Source organism: Suricata suricatta, chromosome 15, assembly GCF_006229205.1.
Source record: "Suricata suricatta isolate VVHF042 chromosome 15, meerkat_22Aug2017_6uvM2_HiC, whole genome shotgun sequence".
In the NCBI taxonomy this organism is placed as follows: Eukaryota; Metazoa; Chordata; class Mammalia; order Carnivora; family Herpestidae; genus Suricata; species Suricata suricatta.
In genome coordinates this window covers 14,287,114-14,311,394 of record NC_043714.1, presented here as the reverse complement: position 1 = coordinate 14,311,394, position 24,281 = coordinate 14,287,114, and the positions used below count along the sequence as shown (strand labels likewise).

Here is a 24,281-nt window from a genome sequence, read left to right as displayed (position 1 = left end):
TTAATTATGGAAAATCTCCTTAAAATCCAGATATATCTCATATTTGTTGACGAGGCATTTCTAAATCTAAAAACTCAAGTAGCTGTCCTGAATTCCCATGGATGTGTCTCTGGATAGCACCAAATATCTGAAATGAAAACCTGAAAATTCAATTTAGAGTGATCCAGATGTCAAACATTTTGTGTGCAAGACATCAGGGCGAGTGATTTAAATTTCTTAATATTTACTGATGTACTTTGCATCATGTAGCCTCACCTTCCTAAAAGTGAAAAGGCTGCTGAGTTAGTAAAAGATTGTGTGGAGGTTATACTGGAATGCTAGAGTGATTATCTTTACACTCAGTCAGCTCTGAAAAGGGACGAGAATGAAATTATTAGCAAAGAAGACATTAAAAATTTTGAGCCCAATTCAAATTTATTGCTCTAAAGATGATTATATATGTTACATGTTATATAGTTCATATAATATTATAGTATATATATTGCAGAAGTGAGCCCCATTTTGACACTTCTATTTTAGACAAATGCAACTCTGAAATTCTTTAAATCAATATTTCATAGCAACTGCTGACAGCATTCTTTTCTTTTTTGAAAACATGGCAGTGGATATTGCTTCTACCTTGTGATCTTTGTAAACTAGGCAATTTGCCTATCAACACTTGATATTCATTTACATAAAATCACACTGGAGCAAAAGTTAATTTTGCTCCGAGAATACATGGCCTTCAGAATAACTTCAAATTTCCTTTGTTAAAAAATTTAAATTCATTTTATGAATGTATATGTGTTTTCCTAACTGTCTGATTAAAGATTACAAAGAAACTCTGGTTTTGCATCTCACATTAGCAGATGGTGGACAGATGGTTTAAATTAATATTAATTTTGGAAAACTTAGCTTAAATTGTTTATACTGAAGATTAAAAGTTGGAAAGCCAACTAACATCTCCAGGGTTATTAGTACTTCCAAACCCACTTGAAAAGTAAAATCCAGAAAATCAAAACGTCTACTTTTAAAGTAATCCACATCTTACTCAGAAAGATGGTAAAACACAATGCCTTGATGTTGAAGAAAATATTAAAATAAGAGTGAGAGAGAGAAAATACAGATCTTGGAGTATAAAGAGGCTTGCCAAGAGTGAGAATCTCATCTACAAATAAATTGATTTTAACTGATCAGTAAGGATTTTTATAAACAACCTATATGCAGTAATTGCTTATTAAAAAAAACAGTTTATCAACAACTGGTTGCTAACTGGAACCAGTTTTTCCACGTTTAGCATTTATTCCTTTTATTTGAAATTAATCTCATAGTTTCTTCCAATATCCTCACCCCCAAGGAGAGAGGGAGGGGATATATGTGTCTTGGTGATGAATCGTAGACAAAAACTCTTGCACACACACAGTCTCTATCTACTTCAGCAGGCCAATGGCCAGTAGCTCATGCTGTCATGGCTGAATATAGTTTTGTCTTTCCACTTAGATTTTAATGAATGTAGAAAATTGGTAGGAAAAATTCAAACTATTCTCTAAAAATTGTGTGCTTTACAAACTGAATCTTTTATACATTCTCTGAATTTTAGTGACTAATTTAAAATAACCCTAAAGATATTTAACAAAATCTTCTCATTTAGTGAAAGGAGGAAAGTATGAATCACCACCTGTGAAAATACATAGCTTTGCCTAAAATTATATCTTTTGCAAAATAAGAGAATTCACTCTTTTTTTCAATTATTTGTCAGGCAGATGCTGGCAATTTTATTTAATTAAGATGCTATGGTAAAGCAGGTGTCATAAAATATGCTCAAATCCAGTTGAGTCCTTTTTGCTCTCCCTAGGGGGAAAAATCCAGTTTACTTTATAGATGTAGCTTTGGGATATGACCAGAATGAAGAGCCATTTCTAGCTTTACCTCCATTCCTAGATTGCCCCATCTTATTAAATAAATGAAGGAGAAATACAATAAATAAAATTCAAGATGTATGATTTTGTTTTAGAAAAACATAATACATGTACATTAATGTATACTTAAAAATTATGTTTTAAAATTGTAAGACTAAAACACATTATCCTGTTTCAAGAATTAGGTTGAAAATTATTCAAAACTTTATCCTAAATCCTGTACCACATTGAATTTAATGTGTGTGATGCTGCTTGAATTACCAATAAATAACGAGTGAAGCATTGTTGATCTAAGAAAGCTACACACACACACACACACACACACACACACACACATACACACATGCAGAGGAATGATAAAATGAAGAGAAGAGTGTGCATAATCCTACAAATTTTAATGTCTATGAACTGTTTTCTAGAAGACAATATAATTAATAGACATTAAAATTTATAGGATTAATATCTATACTTCATGTCTGTTCTTAGAAAAAAAGGACATTAACTCTCCATTTTAAACACAATTTGCATAATACTTCTAATTAGAAATCTTAAAACAACACTATAGCGAGAAGAAATCAGCACTGTATAAGGAACAGAGCAATGGATGAAGAGTGACTTCTTGTCCAGGCTGTGCCACTAAAAATGGCAGTGTGATCTTGGCTTTTAACCTCTCTTGAGCTTTCTCAACTGATTCATTTGATTCATTTCAACTGATTCTTTGATAACTCAACAATCAACTGGAAACTGGGAACTCTCCCAACTCCAAGAGTTCCTAAGAGTTGGGAACTCTCCAAGGTTCTTACCAGTTTTAAGAGACCAACCATAGTATGGCTATGTTCCTCAGTGTGCTGCCTTAAATCACTTCAGGCCCCTGTCAAAAATAGAGACTTGTAGATCCCACATCTAAACCTATGAACCAGAATAGGCAAGAGTCTGTGTTGTTAACCAGAACCCTAAGGTTTTTAATTGGGTAAGTTTGGACAACACTAATCTATGAAAAGACCAAATGTCAGCACCTTGAGGAACACTTGCTGAGTGCTTACTCCAGGCAGACTGGAACAGATTTCACTTTCTCCTTCCCTTACATTGCATTCCTATCTCTGCTATAACACCATCCACAATGATACAATGATTTCTTTGCATCTTTTTATCTTAAGAAGAAAGAGATCCAAATCAATATCTGGATCTCAATAAATGTTGAATGTATGGATGAATGCATGAATGGACAGGTTCTGGTTTGGAATCCTGTGTTAGTCACAAATCAGTAGGTAACCTTGGACATGTTACTAAATCTCCATGAACCGCTGTTTTCTCACATATAAAAATGAAAATGCTGACATTTTGATTTGGTATTGGTGTTGCACTGAACATTAATTTCTGAGTACTGGCCTCTTACGACATGTTCATTTATCTGAGTTAAAGGTATTGTATCCAACCAAAGCTAAGATGAAAGAGCTCTTTATGAAGTGTAAATAATAATTTGATTTGTTTGTTTGATGTTTGTTTCCTGTTTGTATTATTGTATGAGAAATGGTTAAGTCATGAGATTCTCAGGATATTTTAAGTGTAATTTAAATACTCAGGTACTTAGTTAAAATAAGAGAGTCTTTTTTAAAGACATTCAGAATTTTAGAATATTTAACTTAAAGCCTTTAGAGTTTTTCCTACTATCTTCCATTTTTAAAGGAAAGAGATATGAAATCTTTGAACAAAATGGATTCTTATTAAACTTTGCACCTTTCTAGATGTTAGTATTAAGGTCTTTCTGATTTTGATTAAGATATTTTCAAATTTCAGGTATATTATTTGTTTTGCTACCAAAAGAGCTCATATTCTTATTTATTTCTTTTAGGAAACTATATAACATTTATCATGGACCCTTTTCAGTACCAGTTAGTAGTGAAAAACCGCAAATTAAGCTTTCGAATATTTACTAATAAGCTATTAAGGAAAGCATTTTCCATCAAAAAGCTGGCGACGAATGATGACCTGAACGATGAACTTCATGTCTGCTATCAGTTTTTACAAGGGAGATCTTTGGACATACTCACAGAAAACATGATGCAGAACTTAAAACAAGTTTTTGAACTCCAGCTACTAAAAGCCACAAATTGGGCCATGGCACACCTGTTGGCATTCTGCAGCTCAATCCTGTTTGAGATCACATTTACAACCATATATGGAAAAGGTCTTGCTGATAATACAAAGAAATTTATTACTGAGCTAAGAGAAGATTATTTAAAATTTGATGACAAATTCCCATATTTAATATCAGACATACCCATAGAGCTTCTAGGAAATGTCAAGTCTATTAGAAAGAAACTTATAAAACACTTGACATCAGAACACTTAGCTAAGATACGAGGATGGTCAGAAGTTGTTCAAATGCGGCAACATATCCTGGAGAAATATTATACGCCCGAGGACCTTGAAATAGGAGGTAAGAAACTTCTGAATGATTACTTGTCTAAAATAAAATAATTTACAATAGACCTTTGAAATAAAAAGACAAAATGGTGACCTTGAAAATTTTTATGCTCTTTCTAATTGGCTAATGATAAAATGTTTTACTCTGAAACAACCCTCTGTGATAATTGATTTTTTTTTTTTTGCTGAGGTGGTAAAACAAGATACTTAATGGTGATAATGAGAAAGAGTATAACTAAGCTGCATTTACTCCTCTTATCTCATCCCCCACCTCCCCAACCCCCATGCGCACATTACATTTTAAACTATTCTCATTAAGCAGAAAATTAGACTTCAGAAGCCTATTGGTCCTCATTAGCATGCACTGATCCTTGGCTGGGTCTGTGTCCTAACATCTTTTAATTAGCACACTGCAAATCTAATCAGTGTAATAAACGCTATTAATCTTCCTTTTCACTTATTTTCTCCCAGCACATCATTTAGGCTTTCTCTGGGCCTCTGTGACAAACACTATTCCAACTATGTTCTGGGCGATGTATTACCTCCTACAGCACCCAGAAGCTATGGCAGTGCTGCGTGACGAAATTGACCATTTGCTGCAGTCAACAGGTCAAGAGAAAGGGTCTGGATTTACCATCCACCTCACCAGAGAACAATTGGACAGCCTGGTCTACCTAGGTAATTTATTTTTATCTGTTATGAAGAAGAGAAGGTACCTCTCTGCAAACTCAGTTTATCACTCAAAGCTGTTTACCAAGAGGTGGAGGACACAGCTGCCTAATTGACATAATAACACCCATTTACATCAATTATAAATTATGTAGTTTATAGCTGTAGATACTCTCATTACATGTAAACATTAAGGCCTAGGTAATTAACTATGCAAGGTATGCAAAAGGCTAAACCAAAGCTTTGCAATTATTTGGAAAAAAAAAGTTTATGCCTATTAAGTCATTTGATTCTGAGCATCTGTTGGTGTGCTAACGCTTTCCAAACACTGCTGCACTCTCTTGACAAGAAAGGTATTTGGGGATTGAAAAAGAAAGTATTTCAGAAAGGCAACTTGTGTACCAAATATATTTATTCTTCCCTAAAATGGTATGTATATTTTCAGGCAGAGGTTAGGATGTTTTACGTACAGCTTTAAGTGTATGATTCACAAAAATGTAGTTAAAGTAATTTCCACTGGAACTTCTTGACTTGAACACAGTTGAGAAAAAAAGGAAGGAAGGAAGGGGAAATAAAGGAGACAGGGAGAGAGAAAAGAAGCAGCATCTTCTAATTACTCCATGTGAAATGTCAATATTTTATCAAATAATCACTGACTCATGAGATATGCATGGTCACTACTTCAAATATATTTGAAGTCAAGAGTGACTGAGTTGTTTCTCTATTTCTACATAGACCTGTCCACCAGCGACATGAGCTTTTGATAACAATGGATTGCATCTTTCTTGACCAGTTTTGATAAGACACTTCATATGTTTATGTGAATAAACTTTAACTCCCAAAGTTATATTTCACACCAGTGAGTTATTTCTGTCCTTTCTGTATTGCCATTTCATCCTGTGGCATCCTTTACTATACAATAACCCATGTCCCTTTGGACATAGGTAGGAGTACGTCTTGATGTGTATCTCTTGTTCCACTCCTGACAATGTTGGCAAGTATTTTAGCCTGTGAAGGCCTCAATTTTTTATCTTTTAAGGTTCACATTTTAAAATGTTAAGTGTCCAACTTTGACTTGGGTCATGATCTCATGGTTCATGAGTTCGAGCCCCGCATTAGGCTCTGTGCTGACAGCTAGGAGCCTGGAGTGTGCTTCAGACTCTGTGTCTCCCTTTCTCTCTGCCCCTCCCCTGCTCACTCTCTGTCTCTCGCTTTCTCTCAAAAAATGAATAAACATTTAAAAATAATAATAATAATAAATAAATATGTTCAGGTTCTTTGGTGGGAACTTCTGGGAGCAAAGAGTTTCCAGATCTTGAGTTGTGTTGACTATCGTGTGACATTAAAAAAAGTGGCCCCTGTGTTCTAAGAGATTGCTCCCACTGACGAGGCCACGACCCGTCCGAAGCAGTAGCGGGAAGCTTGTCTCACGTACTGGCCGTTGGCCAGCTTGTTCGGTCAACTGGGAAAAATGTGTCACCATATAGTTTTTAGCATACGTTAACCAAGTCTTGTAGCATATATTACCCAAGTATTTTACATTTGCCTGGAGAAAAAAGTAATCCCAACATTATCAAAATATTATTTTGGTCTTCTTTGCAGAATTATTGGCGAACAAATCCAAAAAATTTGCATAAAATTCTGGGTAGTCACCTTCACGTGGCTACACAGCATTTTCTGGATAGCAGAATTGTAATTCTATGAAAATCAAGGTTGCTTTCCCGCGTGTTCCGGTAATTTTGGTTGCATTTTCTGAATCAGATGATGCATGCTGGGAAGTAAAGCAAATAAGCTAAAGGAATATGTGCTTGTATTCTGTACACTTATTACTCTTAAAATTTTAGTAGAAATTCGTCAACTCTCTTCTTATTCTCAGCATCTTGTTATTGAAAGAAAAGATCATTTTAAAATTGTAATATTAAAGCAGAAATGTTTAAATTTCTTTCATCAGAAGAAATGGCCAGTTCCAGAGCTATAGTTTGGGTCCATCCAAGTCCACAGCTACAGCTACAGATTTTCATCCTTGGAGCCCTCATTAATTTATAGCTCACTTATCATCAACAAATGAGAAACAATTATCCCAAGAGAGTGTAGATCTCCCTGGATAAAGGCAGAGTCTTGAGAGTCTGGAAAAGATGGATCTCTGTTCATCAGGACCTCGGTTACCAGCAGAGGCCAGTGTTGTTCATTACGAGAATTTAATCTTCTAGAAAATAGTGTGCATTATTTTTCTTGCATGAGATAGACAGTTTGATGCAGATTAAAACAAATTTTTATATGAATTAGTAACACAACAGATAACCTCTGCATCTGGTCATAGTTCAACTGTGAATATTTCTCTATATAAGAAGAGTATGAATTATATGTACAAAAGGAAGATTTACAGAATTAAATATTTACAGTGTACCCCATGATATGGGTGTATGTGTTTCCCCTTTTTCATGTGCTTAAGGATGGAGTTCTATATATTCTAAGTATATTTCTCTAAAAATAAAGACATCTTGAATTTCTATTGTTATAAGGAAAAAGATCACAAGGATGATATAAATGCTATTGATTTTTTACCTAGGAAGAAATTTTTTTTAACCAGGAAGAAGAAATCTCTTTTAACAGAGATTTTGCATGTCATCATATATTGATTATAAAGCAAGGTTGAAAGGAAAAGTTAGAATGTCATAGAAATGAGTACTTTATTCCTGAACAAAAATGATTTCTCTTGTTTAGATTGATTATAGAAGACAGAGCCCAATGGGGCATGGGTTTATCGTGATGCAAATCATTGTGCATATATTATTGACATTTGTGGCTCAATCCTGTAGGCCTTGCATGTATCAAATTTCTTCTGACATCAATATACACTTAATGTCAGCGAAAGTTAAAATATGTACCATAAATTGGGCTTTTAAGTATGAAGCCTGTTTAAGGAATTCAAAGCAATCATCTGTCGTAAGAGGTTGTGAAGGATTCAAGCTTTTTTTTCAATGCTCTTGAGAATCTTTCTCTAAAACCATTCCACCCTTTTCCTTTTTAGATAAAGAAAAACACAACTTTCCATTCTTGTATATTTATGTAACTTCTTATAAGGATTCTTCGTATCATGACTTCCCTAAAATTTTATATCAAATGATATTTACTACAAGTCTATACAACAAAATTTAAACATAAATTTAAAATAAGACAGCAAATGCAATGAGGCTCAAATAACAGCCAGTTGGGTCTAACTCTCAATAGGAAGAGTTGTTGATAGAAGGGAAGTTTGACAAACTCTGGGAGAAAAGTAAGAATTTTTCAGTTTTCCCAGAAAGAGAAACCTGGAATGGGGGTAGGATTTAGACAGAGAAAGGAAAAGGAGAAAAGATGAGTCAGCGAGAAGAAAAAAGATAATGCAAGGAGGAGAAGCTCTCAAAATTGGAATTTTGACAAATGGATCACAGATAATCTCACTGAATACTACCTCTTACTTCTATAATTGCCTAAATAATGTATATAAATAACTTTAAAAGTATGGATTCAATAAATGTTATCTATTGCTGTCTCCAAAATGATATATAACCTCAACGCCATCCCTACAATGTTTAGGATGTTCTCTTCATTTTCAAATATTTGTGAATCAAACTGGTATCAAATTCAAGTCTACCTTATCCCACATAAGTGATTTTTCTGTGCATCATACATGAAAGAACAAGCATACTCTAAGTAAGAAGAACCTAAGTCAAGGTGGATTATAAATTCTGAACTGAGTAAGTGAATGACTCGGGGGCATGCAGGCACCTAATTTTGTTCAATTGCATATTCTGAAAATGAGAAAAGTTGCACATGTGGCTGAGGTGAGGAATATTGGAATAAAAGGCGGTGCTGTAAAACTAAAGCTCAGCATGATGTGTAATACTTTTTTAAAAGGAGATCATATAGTATAAAACCCCTAGAATTATGAGCCTGCTGTGAGTGATTCTTCAACAAAGTTCTATCAAAACTTGCTAAGCCCAATTAGTGAGGAGAAAGACCCAGAAACAGAAACAAATGATCATTTGAAAAAATAAAGATCCTTTAGTGACAAATAATGTAGTCCGTGACTTCACACTTTCAAGGCAATTTTATGGACTCATACATTTTTTTCAGGTGGTCTTCACCAAAATACCGGAGGCCTGGGGCAGCGCTTACGTTGTCATTATTTTTGCAGATGAGAAAATGATCACGGTGCTAAATAACCTGCCTAAGGTCATGGAGATAAAGGGTTTCTGGCTACATCCAGCCTTCTTCCCTCAGACTTGTCTGGTAGCAGAGCCCTCGGAGTCCTTTTTCATTGTCTGAACTGAGAGGGGAGAGGGATTCTTCATATCTTGATTCAGCAAAGCTAGCCATGATCTGTACACATACGAGATCAGAAAATGTGAGCAAGATGATGATAGCGTGAACTGTATTTTTAATTTCCAGATGGAACAGTATGAATGACAGTATTAACCACTATCATTTTATTATGTGGTGGGCACTGTGCTACCTGCTTTACATGTATTAGTTTCTTTAATCTGAAAGTATTATTATCTTCATTTAATTATTAGGTAACAAGATTCAGAAAGATTAGTTCACCAGCTCAACTTCTACAGTTAGGTATGTGGCAGAGCTAGAAATTGATGCCAGCTCTAACTTAAATGCCAACCCATAAATAATCATCACTTCCAGGGGAAAATGCTCTACAACTGTACCAGAGAACGTGACCACAAGGATATGTATCACTAATTCTCAGATGCAGTTGAGGGTAATAATGGGGCTAGAAGTTCACATCAGAATTGAGGGGGGTGTCTTTTTTAAATAAAAATAAATATTTCATTTTAAAATAAGTTTAAGTTTACAGAAAAATTACAAAAATGGTAGAGTTCCCATACACTCCCACCCACAAACACACATACAGTTTCCCTTACCATTATTATCTTAGTGTGGTTATTTGTCACAATTGTGGGTGTTATTTTGAAGAACTGTGTATTTGAAAAAAATACATAATATAAATTTTTTTATGTTTATTTATTTTTGAGAGAGAGAGAGAGTTCGAGCAAGGGAGGGGCAGAGAGAGAGGGAGACAAAGAATCTGATGCAGGCTCTAGACTCTGAGCTGTCAGCACAAAGCCTGACACGGGGCTTGAACTCATGAGCCATGACCTAAGCTGAAGGTGGACGCTTAACAGCCTGAGCCACCCCAGCATCCCATTTGTTTTTAAATATTTTTAAAGGGCTGATACGTGGAAGAGGAATTCGAATTTTTTTTTTTTGGCCTTTGTCTTTCCAGGACTTTCTAAATGCCATCTTTAGAAGTATCTACTCAGGAATTGTGCAGAATCTTCTCTAGGATCTTGCCATGCATTCCTGTTTATGTGCACTTCTCAACTTTGAACCACCCAGACGGCAGTGTCCTGAGGCCAAACCCACGTGTTTTCTTTTTCCCGGCAGCAGTGGTCCACTGTCCTGAGCAGAATAGGACCTGCATAAGCATTTACTGAACAAAGGAATGTTGAATTTACATTTCTACATTTTAGCAGAAAACCAAAGTTTGTATCTGTAGTGTTGAGTGAAAGTAGACATTTGTATCAACTCAGATGTACCTTTAACTTGATTTAAAATACATTATACAGCTGTTGAGGCAAAAATTAGCTATCTGCTTCAAGTTATCTGATTATTGTAATTTTTAATTTATCTTCTCACCTGTCTTGAAGGCAGTAATGTAAAAATGCGCACACACACACACACACACACTTGGAGCCTCACTCCATTTCTTCGCACCTTCCAGACCACTGCCTACAGACCCTCTTGTCCCCCTTTCTTGTCCACCTTTGTAAGACCAGCCAAGTGTTCAGCCCCAGTGGACTGCGGTAGGGCCCGGCTGTCCGTTTCACTCCAGCCATCACTGCTATCCATGGATCACCATGGCTAATCAGACGGTATGACAGTCTGCACCGATCATTAAGATGACCCAAATTAACAGCCTGGCCATGTCACAGCACATTCATTCCACATATACAGACGTGGCCTAAGCGTGAGGCAGAAACTTGGATGTGCTTATTTGTGTTTGCATCATTACATGCATTATTGATTGTCATGAGCTGCTTCGGTGCTTTAAATCTGCAAATGAAAATCATCTGTCAATTATTACAGCCAGAATTGAGATCTGAGGGCAAAAGAGAAAGTGTGTATGCCTCTTTCTACCAGCATTTCCTTTCGTTTGCCATTTTCCTTCACACTTACGTGGTAAAGCCTCTTAGCTCAACGCATTCCCCAGCTTCTGCGAAGAAGGGATGCTTAATCAGAATATTTTTAGCTCCTGAAGAGAAAAACAAATCTCTCCTCGCCAGGTGAAGGCGGTGGTTCAGGCTCTGCACTGTAAGTTCGTGGTGGGAATTCTATAATCCAATTTCCTAGTGTGAACTGGTCAGTAAAACTCAGTTCTTAGTAAAACACAAGCAGCCTTATCTTAATCACAGTCGAATCGTTGGCACCTTGTGGTGCCTGGTGTAAATTATCCCCCAAATATTTGCATTCTTGATAGCCATTTCTCCACAATGCATTTCATAAGTAGAGGGCCCTATTACCTGCTAAATGTTAGTATAAATTAACAATCCATTATGCACAATAAGTTTTATAAAACATTTACAGATAGAGATCATGTTTAATTAAAATTAACTTGCATATGAAAGCCAAGTGCACTAATGATCACAATGACCTTTTATTACCTACAGTCCCTTGTTTTGGCTGGATGATTGACAGCTTGCTGTTTGGCTACCATGTTGAATTTCAGCTGACAAGACTTTTCATTTTAACTCAATTTGCCCGCCTATCACAAGCTGGTGGCAGGCCAGACCCAAGTCACCCAGCTTTGCCTCAGCAGCTTGCTCTACTTCTCATTAGTACGCATTTATTCAGTGGAAATTGGAAGACAAATGCTTGAAGGCATGTGAACTAAGTATAGCAAATTAGGTTTAAAGACTGAATATTTATAAGTATATGGAAAGTTTTTTTTTTTTTTAATTCTAGAGCGAATTGAGAACTGAGTGCTAGCTTTGGTATAAAAGAAATGAAGATAGAAGGGGGAAGGAAGCTTCTAAGAATAACAATACTATAAGCTTTTTCTTTCCATTTTGGAAATCTGTAAAATCTCTCTGACAACACCTTATCAAATACCAACCTGGCCTCCCTTTCATGGAGTGCTTGCACAATGAAGTTTAACACCTCGTGTGTGAGGAGGAGGAAAAAAGTGAGGGTCATGTTCATTTGTTGCTTGGTTATCCCTTGGTATGTTTTAAATCGCGTTGTTTGTTCGGCACTAGCACAGAAACAGATGTTGCTCTACCGTGCAGGATAATTTACTGTACCTCCTGGTGCAGCATGGAAGTCCTCCCAGGGCCCAGCTGGTCCGTCAATGGCACTGGCTGGTGTCTGCTCAACTATGACAACTACAAGTCGAGGCTGCAATTTTTTTATTGTGCAGTTGTCATTCTTCTCAACATATAGCTCTGCCTGCATTCTTTCGGAGGCTGGTGGAAAAGCTGCTGGCTTTTGTGTCTATATTTGTGACACAGAGCCACAGAAGCTCTCCTCCCCATTGTTGATAATAATGCAACTCATTACTTTTGTCATCTAATGATTATCGGCATGATCGCTCAGAGCGATGGCCAACCCCGTCTTGCGCACATAACTGGTACTGGAAGGTAAAACAGATTTGTCATTTACGATCTGACCGCTAAGCCACACTTTGTGCTCCATTATTGTGATTAACTTCTGCATAAGATATGCTTGCCCAATTGTCATTTGTGATACTGCAGTGGGCGCAAGCTGCCATGCTTCCCTAAAGCACATCGGCCAATCGGATGTGACCATGTCGTTCGGACTGGTTAAATGCCTGCCCTGTCACAGAGCCACCCCACAATAATTTTTGCTTTTGTATTTCTTCTTCCCACACCCCTACTGGACTTGTTGGGTGAACAGCACGGCTACATATGTCAGCTACCATTTCACACCACAAGTTAAAATGATGCTACGCTGCTGTTGATCCAACAGAGCCAGCAGCAGAACATGGGAAGCCGACCCTCGCTTTTCACCATAGAAATGTTGGTCACTGGTGTCCTGCCAGCCGAAATCCATCGTGTCAGGTGCCTTGTGGCTATCTGCAGTAGGGTCCATGTTCCAAAACCAAAGTTCTTTTCTGGCCTCATCACCAACAAGCCGATTTGACTCTGCCTGATTATAATAACGAAGGCAGTCCAAAAGAATATGCACTGCCTCACTGTGCGTCACATCGAATCACCACACTGGCCACACAGAGCTGACCGCAGCCTCATTTCTTCAGACACATGCGTGCTTAGGGAAAAACATCCTGGAAGAAGGCACCCAAAGGTACTTGATATCCTTGTGCAAGCTGTGTGTAGGTTTTAGTGAAATGGCATTTTTTAATTTTTTGGGTGATGCATGCCCTCACTGACCAGTGCACTGCTATAATCTAATAACTGAGTACTCTATGTTTCAGAGCTTTGTTGAACACTGAGTTTTGGGGTGTGTGTGTGTGTGTGTGTGTGTGTGATTCTAAACTGCAAGCCATAAACACAACCATTTGTTACCATGTGAAAGGGGACAAACGCTCAATTTGGAGCTCTTTTTCACATTGCTGATTAGAAAGAACCAAGCTTTATATTCTAGGACCCATTCACGCTGGTGAAAACATAGTCAGTTTTGATTATGAAGGCAGAGATGCAGACCTAGACAGGAGCTACATGCTGATATGCATGCTATCAGAATGATTTATGCAAATTATGCATATTATTCCCAAAGGAATTCCTCCTCAAACTGCCAGGATAAATTGCCGGAAATTAGCCATAAAATCTGTCCTGCTAGGAGCAAAAGGTGAAGGCCACTGGGAAAGCAAGGACATTCAGCTTCTGGAATCTTCCAGGTTATGATGGTGGCTGTTATTTTCCCTGGATGCTGAGGGAAATATGGTTTTCTTCTAAATCCTATAAAAGTCTTTTTCCTTTGAAATTTTTCCAACAAATGCTGACCCACATTGTATTTACAGCTAGCATAAAAGAAATTAAGTGTTAAGCCATGGCAGAAAGCACTACTACAATTACTTTACTATTAACTGCCTAAGTGGTTATTAACTGTCTAAGCGCGACTTTAAAGAGGTAGCTGTTCTGAAGGTTGGTGAAATAATCCACCAGCACGATACTTGAACTGGGACACGGTTCTAATGTCCAAAGGATAGACCTATAACACACTGGCCATGGAAGGCCACCATGAGTACCTCTTGGTGCTCAACGGATCTGATTAGGAAAGGGCTTCGTTTTCAATCAAAGTGATTGGTAATGAGCTTAATGGCAAATTGAGTGCACTGTGCCGGAGCAGTCATATTTTAATAAGCAGTTGTTTGCTTGTGTCCTTCAGAAAGCACCATTCTCGAGGTTTTGCGACTCTGCTCATTTTCAAGCGTCTTTCGTTTTGTTCAAGAGGATTTGACTATACGCTCAGAGACACAGGACTACTGTCTGCGAAAGGGGGACTTGGTTGCCATCTTTCCTCCCGCCTTACACTATGACCCAGAAATCTTTGAAGCTCCAGAGGTAAACAAGCATCTTTGCTCCTTCTTAGATAACTGCAAGCACATTCCTCTTCCTCTTCCTTATACTCTCTTTCTTTTTTCTTCCTATTTCTTTCTTTTTTTAATTTTTTTTTTGAGAGCAAGAGCATGAATAGGGAAGGGGCAAAAGGAGAGGAACCTCATACTCTCTTTCTATAGCTTCCTTCTTCCTCCTTGTCCCAGAAGGGATTTGAGATGGGTTGATGACTTCTTGTCTTCCTTCCAATGGGAAAATTTTCCTGTTTACTGAAGTGTTTTCTAAGTATCTCTCTTTCAGTGGTTTTGTGATCTATAAATAGAAATAGAATGACACTAAATGCTAACTTCTTCAAACAAAATAGGCATGGTACCTTGGCCATCATTACTTTGGGTCAAAAAAATATATACTTTGCTTGGCAGAGAATTATTGAAAACTATTGACAGGTGGCTTAGAGAATAAATAATGATGACTGTTTTGCTGAGTGTTTCCAGAGTGGAGTTGACTATCCCAAAATCAAATACCATCATTGCCATAGGTAAGCCCATATTCACCTCTTACCAAAGGTATATACCCCGTTTTGATCAATCAGGATGACATTATGAACTTGAGATTGTAAAGCCGCTGCTCACGGGTGAAGCTCTGCGGGTAATTGTGTCATCTCCTTGTATTTTTTTTCTGAAGCTGGAGTTAATGAATATCAAAGACTGGAAATTAATCCACCCTGGCTCATCCCTTAATACCATTTCAGAGGTTCACCACCTGCATGCAAATTGAATGCAGTCATATTCTGCCTGTGTGTCTCATGAAGTAATGTTGTTGCAACAGTGGGTTTTTTTAGATAAAATACTATTTTTGAAAGGTGAACTTCTGGCTCTTTTGGACAGTTTATAACTGGACCATTTTTAAACCCAGTTTCTAAGTCAGAGGTTTTGCAGCCAGGCTAGATTAAAATATTGTTGAATTTTGGAAATTAATAAGAAGAGGACAGACTCCAACAAGGTGCAATAATGTGTATCTATTTAATCAGCAAAGGCAAATTTTTTAAGTGAGGGGGAAAGTGTGCATATGATTTCTGTGTGTTTCAGAAGAAGAGGCATTATATAAATGGTGATAGCAAATCAGAAGTAGGGTATTAATGAGTGAATGAACATTCTGTGGACAATTAGCTTTGTCTCCACACTTGTAAATATCAAAAAAAAATCAACACATAGATATTCAATAAATAGGGCAAATGATAACTAATACATGAAAAATATGTTTAAATTTTAAGTTTTGTTTCTGTCTGTAGTTTCTTTTCTTTATTTAAATTGTGTTTACTATTTTCATTATGTGACTATTTCACTAGTCATTAAGTTTACCATTCATATCATGATAATAAAATCAACATTAAAGTTATCAACAAATGATAAATGTTTACCAAATTACCACCATTTTAACAGTACTGTTCTTTGGTCTCCAAAATTAACTAGCTAATTTTTTGCCAACATTGTTTTCTTGAAATTAGTTGTGCAATGCTGGTCATTATTGACACAGAAAAATACATGAAAATGGTTCAGAACCATTTTTATATGATTCGACAAGGTCTTAATCATTCATTCTGTAAACATTTACTGAGCACCCACCACTATCAGCTATATAGATTTATTCCTGTCATTTTTTTCAACTTAGGATGACAATGGGTAGATGCTGTAGATGCTCATTGAACAGATGCCCGTATGAGACTACCATCCACTGACAGTAAAAAAAAGAAGACGACCCTGGGAAGTTCTGTCCTTGGCCATTTATCGCCGAGAGCACTGGCCCAGAAGCTCTTCAGAGGCTCATATTCCTTACTGCCTGTCCTTTGTCCCCTCCAGATCTTGAATGGGAAGACCAGGCCATAGATACAGGAAACAGACAATAGCTCTTAGGCCAGGAACTTGAAGAAGAATTGCTCCAAATATAAGTATAGTTATTCTTGGAGGACACAAATACTGAAGAGCCTGAGCAGAACATAGGTTCTCCCACCCAGTGAGATGTGGCTTCAGGATGTGCAAGCCCAAGAGACTCTAGAATATGACATTCCGAAAACCGTCCGTGGTCTTCCTTCACACACCTCTCTACTCCTGGAAGACACCTCTTTTCCTCCTTGCTTATCCACTCGAGAGGTTCCAGATTACTCCACAAGATCAGCTTTAATCACTTCTTCTTTGGCGATGTTCCTGAGTCCCACCTCATTCCTCAGAGAATTTGCCATTGCCCACTGCGGGCTCTGTTGTACCTTTGTCATAGTGCATACCACCTGCTGCTTCCCAATTACTTGTTTGTTTGTGTGTACTTGTTTGTTTGTGTGTGGTCCCATATGCTTTTTCCAGAAGGGTAAAGGCCACATCATTGCCTTCTCTGTAGTGTCAGTGCCTTGCACATGAGGGTGTCCACAGGGTGAATAAATAAAGGCTGCTGGGATGGATGAACATTCTGAAAGTGAAAATTCACTTGTTAAAATGTTTAATCAGCATCAATATTGCGTATCAGTATGTGCTGGGCCTAACTAGAACAAATGGATGCAGTGTCTTGTGTGCAAATGTAGCAATACTGTCAGTAGTGGTAAGAACTAGGAAGAAAGGAGAGCCCAGGAAGCATCTAAGTAAGACCATTTGTCTACTTCTGAACTAACATGCAGCTCTTACCAGCATGTAGACCTGGCATGGCTGAGGCCTTAAAAAAAGTAATATTTAAAAAAAACCTCAGAAAATAGACTCTTGGGTAAAGTGGAGAATTTTTAAAGGTTTGGAAAAATAATGTTTAAAACCACAACGTGGGCTAAACAAAAAGTGGTTGGTACCTAACTGGGTCTAAAAGCTACCAACGTGTAACTTCTGCATGAAGAATTATTATTTTCCTGAATATTGGTTGTTTAATTTATTATAATATTAGCACACAAGTGGCCCTTCCCAAATGGGAAACAAGTTGGCAACTAAAATTTAAGATAACGAGAGAACAAAGGAAACACTCCTTCTCAATTTTCCTTTCCCTCTCTTTGTTGGTTTAAATGCTGTTCAAAAAAGTCTAGATAGTTTAACTAGGAATGGATAGCTTTTTAAAATTTTCTGTAGGCTTCCTCAAACTTCTGGCTTCCGTTATTAGCCAGAATTCAACCAACTGGCTCTCAAATAGTCAGAAAATAGTGATGATTTCTTATCTGCCAAAATCTGGTATCCAGACCTGGAGCAACAGAGAGGAGCAAGTCTATTGGTTGGTTTTTCTGTGGCCAGAGGTGGTGATGGACAAAAGGAAGGCCGGGAACACAACTGAGTGGTAGGAAAGAAACAGCAGACATTTAAGGTAGTAACACTTTGTCGCAACCATGTCACCACCTACTTTAAAGTAAGGTAACAGTGGAAGAACAAAGTAATTACAAAGCCATTGGAGCACACCCAAAACTCGGACACTGAAAGACCTTATTGGACCTCATGCCAAGGCTGCCCTATCTCATTTTTCAGAGGTGTAGAGATTATAAAATGATAAATGGATTTGAAAGCCCTTATATAATTTCTGAATCACTATAAAAACTGTTGTATCAATATTATTCCGATAATTGTCACTATTCTACCAATATACTATCCATAACAGATGAAGAAATACTCTAATATTTTGTCTGTATCTCAAGTTGGTATAGAGATGATGCCACCAGTATACTTCAAGGAAACATGAATACTGCATATGTTATGCAATAAGCACTTTGATGGGTATAATGAGTGACCTAGAAATTTAAAGTTGTTTTATTGCTTTTTATTTATTTTTGAGAGAGAGAGGGAGAGACAGTGCAAGCAGGGGAGGGTCAGAAAGAGAGGGAGACACACAATCTGAAGCAGGCTCCAGGCTCTGAGCTAGCAGTCAGCACAGAGCCCGACGTGGGGCTCGAACCCACGAACTGTGAGATCATGACCTGAGCCGAAGCCGGCGCTTAACTGACAGAGCCACCCAGGCACCCCGTGACCTAGAAATGTTAAAGCCTCTTGTCTTTAAGAGCACAAAGTTTAGGGAATTGGCCTTATCACATGAGTAGGTGCTCAGAGCTAGGTGCCTCATGTCGAGAGGGTTTCTGCCATACCAGTAAATTGGACTTCATACCTACTCTGCTGGAACCAGCAATTTGTTGCTAAAACAGCACTCTGCAAAGCCCTAATTTTGTCAATTGTTGTGGTATAAATACTCCCACATGGCTGATTTCATGTTGCTACTATGAAGACCCGAAACACAGAGCTGGGAAGAGATGTGCACACTCCCTCGACCCAGTATGAAACCCAACTTACGCGGAGAACAAGAACTCTGTCATCTTGCTTCCAGGAGTTCTGACTACAATGCTGGGGCAAGAGTCCAGCCCCTTAGCCACTCAAAGCGCTGACAGCTTGCATTGTAAGAAGTAGTATCTTTTGTCTAATCTGGATTTCTCTACCCAAAATGACTGAGTGAATACAAAACCTGAATACAAACCTTGACTTTATTGTGTGTCACCTACCTCAACAAGATGACATTTATTTTCAACTTCAATGTTTCACATACAGGGAAGTGCTCAAAAAATATCTTAAACTCAACTAAACACAATATTTGGGGAACGCAAATGAGGATGTTCAATGTCCCTCAGTCACTTGCACCAAAACTCTTTTCTATCTAGAAATTGTATCGTCTATCCAATATTGATTTCTAGTGCTGTTATACCATTCTCTATTTGTGAACACCGAATATTCATCTATGCTTCATTCTCTACATGTTTGTTTACTCATTCAATATCTGTGTTTTCTTCAAAAGCTTGAAGATTGATTTTAAAATAGACTTTATTGTCATGTATTTATTCATTAATTCAACAAACGTATATAGAACCTCTACTGTGTGCATAGCACTACGTTGGGTGCTTCTTTCGTTGTGAAGTGCTTAGCTATTATGGTTCCTGCAAAGAGTCTAAGTCGACATGATGAATCCTGTATTTAAGTTGGTCCAAATGAACGTGTGCATCTTGAGTTCTTCGCACTTTGTTCTTTGTCACTGTGACCCCAGAAGGTTACAGGTGAGACTCTTGTGCCCCTTCTCCTTTTGTTAAAAACCAGATCGTCTCTCCAGCATCTGCCACAGGGCTTTCCTAATATTGGTTTCCGCTCTGGTTCTCCATTCCCTGACAATGGAAAACAAACTGAAAAAAAATCTTAACTCAAACATACATTTATGCCCATGTGCCCTTTGAGCTTGGTGGTAGTAACAGAGCAACCAAGTCGGCCTTTTCTTGTTTCATAATATAAACAACTAAATAGGAATTCCTATGATGTTTATTATAAGGAAATTGAATAGAAGGTGGTAGAAACTAGAAGAGTATCATTGCTGATTGACTAGAAATTTGAGAGAATTACATGTGAACACGGTATACCTGCAGGTCACAGGGCTTGGGCGGGGGGGTGGGGAGGGAAGCATATTATATGTTTATCCCTCTGGCCTCTCAGAGAGGAGCACGTTCACTTTCACAAAGAAGAACAGGAAAGCTGTGAAGTAAAGCAATTTTTGGCTTATTTATATAAACAGAACACGATGATGTGTAACCCAAGCCAAATTTTCCTTTTGTATTTCCTGGTTTAGATAGTGCAGCTACAGTGAGACCTTTCCCAACAAATTGTTTCATGAGTAAATTAACGTAAATTGACTTGGCTAGGTGAGAAGCTCCTGCGGAGGAGTCTCTCCTCAGATTGGCCGGTGAGAAGGAGGAAGGAGCAACCCTAAACTCAGGCGAGCGGGCTTGGGCCCCGGTAATGGGAACAGTCATCTGGAGAGAGTACCATATTGTAACTCTTTCTCCGGGAACAGTGTGCACGTCAACAGGAGTGTCCTTGCTCATTACTACAGGGATGCACAGATATTTTTAGTTCAGCTCTAGTTAGATCCTATTCAGATACATCCCAGAACGGTCCAGGTTGGGGGACAATACCTGTGTTGTAATGCAGATTAATTTTGCCGTTATGATTGCATCAACTGCAAGTTGGAAGGGAATTGAAACCACCCACAATGTGTTTTCTACGCTTGAGTATTTATCACAATAGGTATCTAGGTGACTAAGGACAAACCCAGTACCTTTAAAGGGAATTATTTTGATGACATTGATATTGAGTGAGAAAATTAGATCATTTGTTATGGATTCAGAATCCATCCACATAGTGTAGGGTTTTCACTGCAATGTGAAATGCCTTCAATCTGACCTGCTTCTTTACCTCTGACTTCATGTAGTTCATATCAAAGTTGTGTGCCGAGCAGGTCTAATGCTAATGAGCACCAAGTACAGGAAATACTTGGTCGTTTTCATGCATGCCACGTGCAGTAATTTAATCAATGGCTTAATTTGCCATGGGCTGAAATAAGGTCACTCAGTTTCCTTTCAGAAACTCAAGTGAGAGTAAATTAATGCCAGGCTAAACACCTTGGATAAACCAGGCCTATAATTTTCTGTGACAAGTAATGTAACTTCTTTATGAAAACATATCAGAAATACCTGCAACTCTCGAGTTAATCCAAAAAGAGTCCATTGTAATAGAACTGTGAAAAGAGAAAGTCTGTATAACGTCAGAAAAGAAGCAAGACTGATTTGGTGGCTTAGTTCCTCTCTAGTGTCTGATGTGGATTTCACATTTCATTTTATGTCTGTTTAATCCAGACATAAGCACTGAATCCTAAGCTCACAGCCCTCATCCAAAAGTCGCTAACTGGGAAGGAGTAGAGAAGACATTAGCCAGCTCCTGTAGCCAATAGGAGACATTATTGCATAGTAACAATGGTGGCCAGTGCAGGAGTCCTTACCTTGGACCCAACATCAGTCCACTAAGGGCCCATCAGCCAGGACCCATCTTAAAGAACAAAAATAAAGAGACGACTTCTACACTTAGGAAGCCCACCATGAGAGAGAAATACAAATTAGGAAGAAAAGTCATATAGGTGTGTACATTCCACTACGATAGCGGAGATGTAGTTCCCTAGCAGCATTTGAGTTTTTTGAAAATTCGTACATGATTTGCACTTAGTCACATCTTACTTTCTGGCTTTTGCTGGATGCAGAGAAGCCTTGTAAGATGGGCAGAGAGAGCTGGCAACTTTGTGGAACTGAGATTAAATGATTTCATGTAGATGTTTCATTTTAATATTCCTTATTTCTTCTTTACAGGAGTTTAGATTTAATCGTTTTGTAGAAGATGGCAAGAAGAAAACCACCTTTTTCAAAAATGGAAAAAAGCTGAAGTGTTACCTGATGCCATTTGGATCTGGAACCAGCAAATGTCCAGGCCGATTTTTGGCAGTTATTGAAATAAAGCAATTGTTGGTTGTACTTTTAACTTATTTTGATTTAGAAATAATTGATGATAAACCTATAGAAGCAAACTCCAGCCGTTTTCTGTTCGGTATTCAGCACCCAGCTTCTGATGTTTTATTTAGGTACAGAGTAAAATCTTAAAGAAGCTGAAAGGAAAGAAAAGAAATCTATCAAAACTAACTTAAATGTCCCCCGCTTGTCGATTTGTTTTGAATTTCTGCAAATGTAATTGCTTTGTTTGTTTCTTTGTTTCTTTGTTTGTTTAAGAAGTGCCAATTTATATTTGATCTGTGATCAGTCCAGTTCGCACTTAGTCACAAAACCCGTCATAAAATAAAATAGGATGTCGACATGAAAATGGACATCAAAATAAGCATAATGATAAACTCAAAATAGCTTTTTTATGTTTTTCTACATACTGTGATTTTCGCCTGTCATAGTAAATGTACCACAATAAATTTGGCACTGTGGGATTTTTTAAGTCACTCAAATTCTTCTCTAATATGTAAAACACTTTATGTACTACTAGAAATTTGTGCTAGAAATGGACACAGCCTAACAAATGCAAAATTCTCAGAGAAGAAGGAAATTAAATTTTCATGAGATAAACTGGATGAAAATGTTCCCTTCAAGTGTAATATCAATAATATCTATATCGCCTGGGTACGTTTGTGCTAAATGAGTTTTGCAGTAGATTAAATGCTTCAACTTCACTTCAATATTTAATCATCCATAAATGTTCTTTATTACTTTGATACTATGGCTCAATGCAACACCATTTCTTGTTATGTAAGACAACTCGTGTTAAGTTAGATACTGATAAGATGTAATGTATAAGAACACACAGAACCTATTACATATTCAGCAATTGCCCAAGACGTTAGTATTAGGTTTGTTGTTAGGAGCAAATGTTGAAATCATGGCAGGATTGATGGTAACATTTGGCTTTCTTGTAAATTGTAAGGGTTGTACCATTATTGCAATTAACTCCTAAATGCTTCCAATTATATAAAGTGAGAAACTAGATAGCAGGGTTTGTTCTTAACACATCGTCTTTTGGACTTGGAGTTTATTTGCATCGATTATAATGCAGCATAATTTTTTATACCACAATGCAGCATTGTGTCCATGATTCAAAGCTTTCTAATTTCAGGGTACCAAGTGATTACTTGGCATCTGACATAAATAATGATGCTATATGTAAACCGGAAAAGCAGGTTATAAAATTTAATTAATTTATTTGCATTAATTGGAACTACTATTTCAGCATTGCGCTATTGTTTTGAAACAGGCAATTGATTTTCAAAATAACATTGTAAAGTACAATACTTAATAGTAAGTACATGTTCTAGCATTCATATTCTCCTTCTTGAAGTACATGCTGTAAACATTTCTTAGTGAGGCTCTGCTGGTCCAAACTCTGTTTTTACTTAATTGGAAATGTCTTTATTTTTGCCCTGGTTCCTGAAGGATGACTTTGCTCTGTGTACAAGTCTGTCTTCTCACGGCACTCTGAAGATACTGCATGTTCGTAAGGCTTCTCTTGTTGCTACCAAGAGGTTAGCCTTCAGCCATTTAATTATTCAGAGGGTAGTCTGCCTCTTCTCTCTGAAGGCGTTAACATGTTCTTTTTGTCTTTGATGTTCTTGGTCTCTTTCTGTATCATGCCTGCATGTCACATTGCCTCTTGAGTCCGAGAATACGTGTCTTTTATCAGGTAGGAAGTGTTCTTAGCCATAATATCAGAATAATACCTCTCCCAGACCTTGTATTGTAGCCTCCCGCTCTATACTACATGTTGTTTGACCTTTTCTTCCCATGTTTTCTAGCTCTAATTTACGCTCGAGGTAATTTGTGTAGATCTAATTCTCACGGTGTACCTAATCTACTCTTTAACTCATCCACGGAGTTTGTTTCTTTCTTCTTATTTAACTTCATAGGATTGAGTAATCCTACTCCTCATCCTTCTTATTCATGGTACACACTTATGATTGGTCCAAGCAAGACCCATCTGGCTTTATCTGCTTACTCTATCTTATCCCTAATCTTCGCCATTACCTCCCCCGCATCATAGACATCTAATGTGTTTGATGTTTATCTTTTTACTAGTGTGTATTTTTATAAAACAAATTATCTGTATTTTATAAAACAAATTACCTGCATGTTAATTTATATGTGTATTTTCTACACATGAGATCCTTCTTTTCTTATTAATCCCTATGTTTTTAGATTTCTATCCATGTTACTATACACACATGCAGATATATGGATATAAACATATATTTAATCTGTTGGTTCTAACTGCTGTGTGGTATTCCATAACATGCATCCACAGTATTTTAATGATCTCTTCACCCCATGATGGAA

At 37.5% G+C, this 24,281-nt stretch overlaps 1 protein-coding gene across 2 annotated transcripts; it reads left to right on the top strand.

Moving 5' to 3' along the window:
- The first annotated feature begins 3,760 nt into the window (after positions 1-3,760).
- On the top strand, positions 3,761-22,633 carry LOC115279304 (25-hydroxycholesterol 7-alpha-hydroxylase). Of its 2 annotated transcripts, none has more exons than XM_029923861.1 (4): positions 3,761-4,338; positions 4,797-5,003; positions 14,418-14,593; positions 21,768-22,633. In XM_029923861.1, exons 1-4 carry the CDS (start codon positions 3,771-3,773, stop codon positions 22,053-22,055), a joined length of 1,239 nt encoding a protein of 412 aa, XP_029779721.1. In that variant the 5' UTR covers positions 3,761-3,770; the 3' UTR covers positions 22,056-22,633. The 2 variants fall into 2 exon arrangements, with proteins under 2 accessions (XP_029779721.1, XP_029779722.1); XM_029923862.1 differs by lacking the exon at positions 21,768-22,633 and adding an exon at positions 16,259-16,899.
- Positions 22,634-24,281: the final 1,648 nt, after the last annotated feature.